At 40.3% G+C, this 7,811-nt stretch overlaps 1 protein-coding gene across 1 annotated transcript; it reads right to left on the bottom strand.

The window, feature by feature from the left end:
• Positions 1-1,226: 1,226 nt before the first annotated feature.
• LOC122053226 (beta-galactosidase 5-like) lies at positions 1,227-7,118 on the bottom strand. The gene is made up of 19 exons (XM_042615170.1): positions 6,662-7,118; positions 6,427-6,522; positions 6,188-6,300; positions 6,040-6,106; positions 5,789-5,881; positions 5,560-5,703; positions 5,064-5,152; positions 4,829-4,934; positions 4,659-4,746; positions 4,080-4,198; positions 3,816-3,980; positions 3,488-3,666; positions 3,213-3,322; positions 3,036-3,145; positions 2,846-2,956; positions 2,639-2,752; positions 2,361-2,566; positions 1,860-2,196; positions 1,227-1,712 (listed from the first exon to the last, which is right to left on the bottom strand). The coding sequence occupies exons 1-19, from the start codon at positions 6,836-6,838 to the stop codon at positions 1,581-1,583; spliced, it is 2,556 nt and encodes an 851-aa protein (XP_042471104.1). The 5' UTR covers positions 6,839-7,118; the 3' UTR covers positions 1,227-1,580.
• Positions 7,119-7,811: the final 693 nt, after the last annotated feature.

Genomic DNA, 7,811 nt, shown 5'->3' with positions numbered 1-7,811 from the left:
ACCTGTGCCTATAGATAGATATCCCATTTTATAGTATTACTGTTTGTCTGTGCGTGAATTTCAAAGTATTTTCAAAAAAGGACAGACCATAAATATGGCCTGACATCTTTCTCAAAATTAACCAACAATCTTCTATGCAAAAGTTTCTATTGTACAGCTGGTACAGGAAATATTCTCTTGATTCTCTGACAGTTGTTGCACAAGACAACAAGAGGGGCTCTTGGTATGCTTAGTTGGTAAGCTGAGCAGATTTCCTTTGACAGTCCAATCGACTATTGTATGTAAGAGCAATCAGATCATATTTAAGGAAAGTCATCAAGGACTCGGTCTTCGTCCGACCTCCCAATTTGGCCAATAAATCTGGTAAGATCAAGTGTTGTGTCCTATTGGACGTAAGATCTAATCAGCTAGATCACCTGGTCAGGACAGTAGCTTACGCTATCTTAAGTGACGAAGAGAACTTTACTCTAAAGGGCACTAGCTTAGCTCGAGGCTTTGTCTATACTGAGGGACTCGAGTTCCTACCGGACCAAAAGTCTGATTGGATGACAGCTTGACCGAGACAACCGACCATGCTAATCCTGAGTGTTGATCTCTCCTTGACTTTGATTGTCATGTCAACTAGTGTCTTAGAATTTGACTCGATTTGGAGGCCCTATCTTATTCACCGTATCATACATGATGGAATTACTCCTGACCATACTGCTAATCCACTGGTCTCTGATCCATTTCTGATTAATCTACACCGTGATATTTCTGGAGTTGATGAAATCTTGATTATTCAATGAACAAAATCTCTTTTTGTGTCTACTTTCAGAGGTCAAACGAGGCAGGCAGCTGCGGAATACTGTAAACAAACAAGAATAAAGAAGAATGAAAAATGTAGATTTGGAGGAGACGGTAAAACTGTGATCCAAAAAAAGTGACATCCGATGCATTGCAAACAAATAGGAGATCAGGACAAATTCATAATCAGGCAGTGGCTGGCACGGCCTTTGCCGGAAGGTATATGTCATCCAAGTCCATTGACACTGTTCTTGTGTAATGGACGTACTGTACTTTAAATTAATAAAACTGCTGGGATTTTATAATCAAACAGTGGCACTGTTAATTGTTTACTATGTTTACTTGAATGATATTTGAATATCAGAGAACAAACCGGACAAGATCCAGCATCAATGTTATGGAATTTCCAATGTTTAGAAGTAAATCCATGGCAGGTCATAGAACAGCAAGAAAAAGGAATTTTGATTCTTGCAACACCTAAAATCACATAAAAATGACAAGTTCATCACCATACTTAAAGTAACATACCTCTATCAAAGCACAAGGAGAGAGAATTTTTCTCTACTTTCCTCTTGCTTTCTATTCTGGCGCTGTCTTCTGATTAAACTCAGGCAGGCCAAACATCTAGGACTCCAAATAAGTAACTTGGAATGACAACAAATTCACACTTACTAATTGTCTTTCTCCTCTACTTGCAAATACCAGAATACAATCACCTATCTTCGACAACTGCGCCGGGATCTTCTGGGTGATCTTTCAAGCTACTAAGAACTTCCTCTATGTGTCTTTGAAGCTCAATGCATTGGCTGAGCAACTGCAGAGCATATGGCTTCAACTGCAACTCTTTTCATGACATTTGGGCATGGATCCCCACCAAAGTTGGTGGTGGAGATCGCAACCATACACCTCTGAAGTCCAATGCACTTCTGTACAATCGAAAAGGAAAAGGAAAAAAAAAAGATTTCATGTTTCCTTGTCAAAAAACAGTGACCAATAATGACTTTGGTGCTCTTCTATGGACAAACTAGAAATGCTTATCCAACAAGAGAAGGATAAAAGAGAGGTGTTGAAACCTTTTCCAAAATGCTGTTGGAATTTGATGAATGGCATGCCCCCTGTTGGAAATTTCCGCATGTTCCAAGGGGTGTTCCATAGCTAGCAAATTTAATGGCTGAAATAACTTGTCCCGGGGTGCATCGGAGGTGGACCTTTGGCTTGTGGTGTTCTTCAGGCTGGCCATAACTCTCAATCTGCCAATTTTTTATCATGGGGTGCCATTCAGATACATCGGCGCACACACTGGAGATGGATCTCTTCACTAGAGAAATTTTTGTCGCATCACCTCCTAGTTCTTCAAACACTACTAGTAGATTTCTTGATGGCTGTAACCACGAACGTGGCACATGGTACCTGAATATCCAACAATAAGCCCCATTATTTACTAAAATTTCCCTACTGAAATTGACAAACATAATCCTACTTCAATCCAACTAAAGGAGTAATAGTATGAGTTCCTTCTGCCAGCATTTCAAAGAATAAATAGAATGCAAATATTTGTTTCTGAAAAAAATTACCATTGTTGGGTTGGTTGGCCGCAGCCACTTTGACACTTTGGTGATCGATATGTCCCTGTGTAACTGCATGAATTGCAATATTCATTAGGGGCAGAGGCAGTCCAGTATCTTCCGATACTTTGTCCATTTATCCAAATGCCGCCCTTTCCCATACTACTCATATCCAAAGCTAATGGCTCATCCCCATCAGGAGCATCAAAATATGCCTGCAAATGGTTGTCGAAGAAACTTAGATGCTAAAAGCTATCATCTTAAATAAGTAAGGTTGATGCACCTACCCTGTACCATGTTAAGGGCTGCTCACTTTGAGCTACCAACGAAGATCGCATCCATTCAACAGAGGAAGCACCCTCCAAGGAGTTTAAATTCATAGCTTCTCCTTTAAGACCAGTCTATGAAAGAAGAAGACGAGGAGAAGTTATCGCTTTACCATGTTCAAAACTTACCGGTTTGTAAACAAAGCTATAATGGACAAGGGCTATAACCTGATATGACCATTGGTGCCATGTTAGGTCTTTACTTCCCCCATCAAACCCATGTAACACGACAGGACCTAGAACTCCAGTATTCCACAACTCATAATGCATGCCCGCGTTCTTCACCAAAAAATCTAGTTCAGTGTCTTATTCCTGACTAGAAAATCTAGTTCATAGAAATGGGAAATAAGTAACTTACAGGTAGTCCGACAGCCACACTTAACAGCGCAATTTTATTAGTTCCAGCACGAAGATTGACATTACCAGAAAATTTGAGCTTCCTATCCTCCCTGGTCCCGTAAGTGGAACCTACATGATAATATTCAAAGTTTAAATTGTTTTGATGATCAAAGCCTTTAAGAACACATTTATATACCTGAGAGTTGTCCATTAATAAAGACATGAAGAGCATGACCAGCCGATCTGACTGTGAGAACAGGAAGCTGACCTCGTTGTAAAAATCCTTCAGTTGGATTGACGTCAAGACTACAAAAAATAGCATAGTATTGTAATTGATTTAGCGAATGAATCATTATAGTGCACTCAAATACTAATCTCATAATGCATTGTAGAAAGGCAAACAAAAAAAACTAAGATTGAATGGATCTATCTATGCTTAAATTGAAAAACGTATGTTGGATAAAGTCACACCTAGTGATGTACCACAAGTAGTCACTCGTATCCCTAGTGACATTTATCTGTTCTAGCAGCCCAGTTGAAGTAATCAATGAGTTTTCTCCCTGTGAAGCCACCTCCTCGTCATAGGTCTCCCACATGAGTGACTGAGCATTAACGGGGCGCATTTGCATTTGGGAAGTTTGAACTCCAACCTGTGGTTATTTGACGACAATAAAACTTTCTGATTAGTGAGATTAACTATGATAGTATAGCTCGAACAAAAAGAATGGCTCAAAAATAACCAACAAAGATGTTTATAGCATCCGACATCATCTGGTAAAAGTAAAACAGTTTAACTTGCCTTTGCAGTGTTGAATACTACATTTCTGCAGTCTGGTAAGATGCTTATCGACCATGGTGGGAGGCTGTAGTGCTTGTTGTTGAACATTACCCTTGCGAAGGAATTTGTATCGTAATTTGCAAGGAAAGCTGCACATCCACCAGATTGGGAGCTGAAAACATGAGCCTAAAATCGAAGGCAATCAATTAGCATTGGCTATTCAGGTTAATCTCCAATATCATGGAAACCTTATTCTAGTTAGTGATAACCTAGAATCCAACTAACCTCTTGGAGGCTTCCCAAAGAAGTAACAGTAGGATCAGACGAAATAAGAGCTTGCTCACACAACTTAATGGCCCTATGAAGCTCTTTCAGATGCCCATATTTTGGTTCTCGAATCAATCCTGCCATTTTGACACAGCAAATCAGAAGATACAAGTAACACAGACCAAATCTTTCTTTCTGAAAACACATTTTCTGTAATTCAAGTGACGACTCATATCGGATTTTTTGACAAGAACCTTAGCTTATGTTCAGCTGACAAATAAATAACATAAAAAAGAAGCAACTACATTAAATGCTTCTGAGAGTCAAATTATTCACCAGTCCTAGATATAAGTAAAGCATCCTAATAGGCGGTTATCTGGTACAGCCATATTGGACGAGTTACAATTGATTTTCTAAGGATTTGTTAAGTTAAAGAGCAAACAAGTTTGCTAGGACCCTATAGCCATTCTAATGTGACAGCAGGTCTATGGAATATGGCTGTTCATCCAATCCAACTCAGGCAAACAATCAATGACAAATTTCAGTCATTTTTTACTCTTCTTGAAAGATGAAAAGAGTTTTTTTTTCCCATCATACCATATTCATCTATCGGTGCATCATAATCATAACTGGTTGTGATGAAGGGTCCTCCAGCTGTGCGCCCAAAATTAGTTCCTCCGTGGTACTTAACAAACAACCAAAGGAAAATTAGCAATTTAGAATCATTAATACGCAAAGACAATTTAGAGATAGATTGCAGTTCCAACCATGTAATAGTTTATAAATGAGCCGCCCTTTTGTATAAAGCGTGCCACAGCGAATGCAAGATCTTGAACTGGTCGTTGACGGATGGTGCCTCCAAATTCTGTAAACCTGCAGTGACAGCACAGAAGAAGTTCGAGAACCCTCAGCATTAATCTATATCCTCATGGACATGACAGACATGATAGTCCATCTACAAATCTCAATTTAAAATGAAACTAAAACTGATTAGCGACTTACCAACCACTCCAAGCTTCAGTCCACATGGTAGGCTTCTCAGGTTTATTAGGAGTGAAACTATGACAGTAGAAACCATTGCACGTATTTATCTGTTCAGAATATTAGAGATTCTCAGAAACATATTGAAAACATATATCAAGAAGAAGGCAAATGCAGTTTAACACAGTACCTAAAGCACAAGCCTAGATGGCAAATGTACTAAATTAAGGTATAAATTTCTTTCTATATACAGCTAAACACCAATTTGTGCTCTTAGCTGAATAGATATCTGTTCTGTTCTATAGTGGCAAATCATAAATACACTTTAGTAGATGGCAATCCACAGCACAGATACACATAGTGGATCATCACATAAGGCAAATAAAAAATGATTAAATTTATTTGAATATAATTAATGACTTTAGTAGCTTTGCATATAGCTCAGTGGGGAGATAAGAGTCTTGTAGCTAAACACAAAGAAAGAACCGAGCATAGAATAATAATATTTGACTCCTACCACTAGATCCGGGGCATCATCCTCCTTGCACATAACCCATGGAACACCAGTTCCCAACCCGACAGCCATTTGTGCAGCCCAGTTTAAATACGCATGACCAGCAGCGCCAAATGCCTTACTTTCAGGCCCATACTCATTTTCAATCTGCATTCAAGACCCCATGAAAATAAAACTTAGGAACACAATGACATTAAGTTACCACATTGAGGACACACGAGAAAAAATATACCTGCGAAAGGATGATCGGACCGCCTTGAGAAGCAAAAAGTGATTCAGTCTTCATCATATCAACAATTTTCTTGGTGAAACCTTGCATAGCCATCTGTATAGAGCATTTAAGCATATACTTGCAAGGCATGCACAAATCCAACAAGTAACCCCCTTTGAAACTTAAAATAAACAGGGAAGACTACATTGTTCTTGCATCAACAATCCAACACAAGAAGAATATAATATGAAAGAGTGGTTTAAGGAATTTACCTTGAAAGGCTCATTGTCTGTTCTGAAGCTGATTCCAGGGACATATTTTAACCAGACTGGAAATCCTCTAAACAAACGGAGAAAGCAAAAATGAGAAACATAACAGTTAGGATGAGTTAACCACACGAAGAATCTGTGAGAGAAGTACCCAAAATTCCACTCAGCGCAGACATAAGGTCCAATTCGGAGGTGGACGTACAGTCCCACCTTCTGGACTGTCTTGATAAACCTCACCAAATCATACCTTCCTTCGAAATTATACTGCCAAAAAAGTAAGAAAAACAAATCGCACTGACTCAAGGCGATCCATCTAAGAAATATACTTCTCCCTCAAATCAAAGCACAAGAAGCAAAAAAAAACAAAACAAGAAATTAGCAGGAAAATACACTGCCAGGTGAAGGCTCATGGCCATTCCAGAAGACGTAGGTCTGTATAACATCCAAGCCTCCATCCTTAGCTTTTTCTGCAAGTCCTTCCCACATCTAACACGCAAACAAACAACAATCAACGATGTGCATCTAAAATTAGGACGAACCCCCTCAACAAGAGTCATCTACAGAGCCAAAAGAAGATTAATAAAAGATAAGGGGATAAAAGGAAGGATTTTTCATGAGAATGTACTTCTGGGGTGCTCCTAGGGTAGTGAATGGAGCCAGAGATGAGAATCCTTCTCTGGCCATTGATGACGATGGCCTTCCTGTCATAGGTCACGCCACATTGCGCCGCGGGGAGGAGAAAAAGCAGCAGGAGGAAGAAACGAAGTGGGGAGAGAAAACGTGGAGAGCTCCGGACTACCATTCTCAATCCCACTCCACTCTCTGAGATCTCACACTCCCTCCCTCACTTCACTTTCCTCCTTCACGAAAGCGAGCCCAAGCAAAGACAAGCCAAGCCACTGAGGATTAAAAAGGGGGAGAGCTAAAGGCCACTGGCATGACCCTCGCTACAATGCCAAGGAGAGATCCTGCGGCTGTGCAAGTGATACGAGATCAGAACACTCAGACAGGTAGCTGACTAGTATTGTAATTTACAATAGAAAAGGGCTAAAGAACAGGTGTATGTGGTGTGGCATCTGCCTTTACCTCCTCACTCGAGATGAGCAAAGGGTGTAGAGTTATGGCAGCTCGACTCCTCAGAGGCCGCAAGATTCCAACTTTTTTTTTTTGTTTTGCTTTTCGCCTACAAGGCATTAAATGAGGCCATTTTTTGTTGCCCATCTTCCATGGATGGTAAAATCTTCTTTACCATTGGCAAGATTTGTTCTTGAAGACTGGCCGACACTCTTGAATGAGTGCGGTTATGGAAGATGGCTGTAAATCTGCAAGTCGAGTAATGGATTTGTCTCGTCGGTGGGTTTTTTGGCTTCGCATGTCAGTGCTGTTTGGCTTTGCATGTCACGCTGCAGTAGAGTTCGGCGTCCTCATGCATGTTGGGTGCGTTCTGTCGTCTTCATGACAACGCCACCAACCAGCTCAAAATTCTGTCCGACTTCCATTGATCAAACGATGATATATCGTTGCCTAAATACTGTACGTACCGAATTGCACGGGAGAAGGAATGGAGAGACATGATGGATATGGAAACGGACGGAAACAAGCAAGTGTGAGTGCATGTGATCAGGAATGAGGACATTCAAGAGGCCGGTTGGGAAGTGTTAACCTTTGAATGACTGGCCTGGTGGTCCATGATCACACATACACATGGCTTGAGATCCAAGCAATAATTAAGTGTGTTTTCCAAGAGAAACACAAACTGTTTCTTCTTCACCAGC

The sequence above is a fragment of the Zingiber officinale genome, chromosome 3A, assembly GCF_018446385.1.
Source record: "Zingiber officinale cultivar Zhangliang chromosome 3A, Zo_v1.1, whole genome shotgun sequence".
NCBI lineage: Eukaryota > Viridiplantae > Streptophyta > Magnoliopsida > Zingiberales > Zingiberaceae > Zingiber > Zingiber officinale.
The sequence above is the reverse complement of the archived record's forward strand: the minus strand, read 5'-3'. Positions and strand labels throughout refer to the sequence as shown.

Bases quoted from the DNA above. Each gene is read 5' to 3' on its own strand.
- LOC122053226 (XM_042615170.1), bottom strand. From the start codon at position 6,838: ATGGTAGTCCGGAGCTCTCCACGTTTTCTCTCCCCACTTCGTTTCTTC. The intron at 2,753-2,845 runs GTTATAGCCCTT...CTTCTTTCATAG, and splicing joins GGCACCAATGGTCATATCAG to ACTGGTCTTAAAGGAGAAGC. The intron at 2,567-2,638 runs GTAGGTGCATCA...AACCATTTGCAG, and splicing joins AGCCCTTAACATGGTACAGG to GCATATTTTGATGCTCCTGA.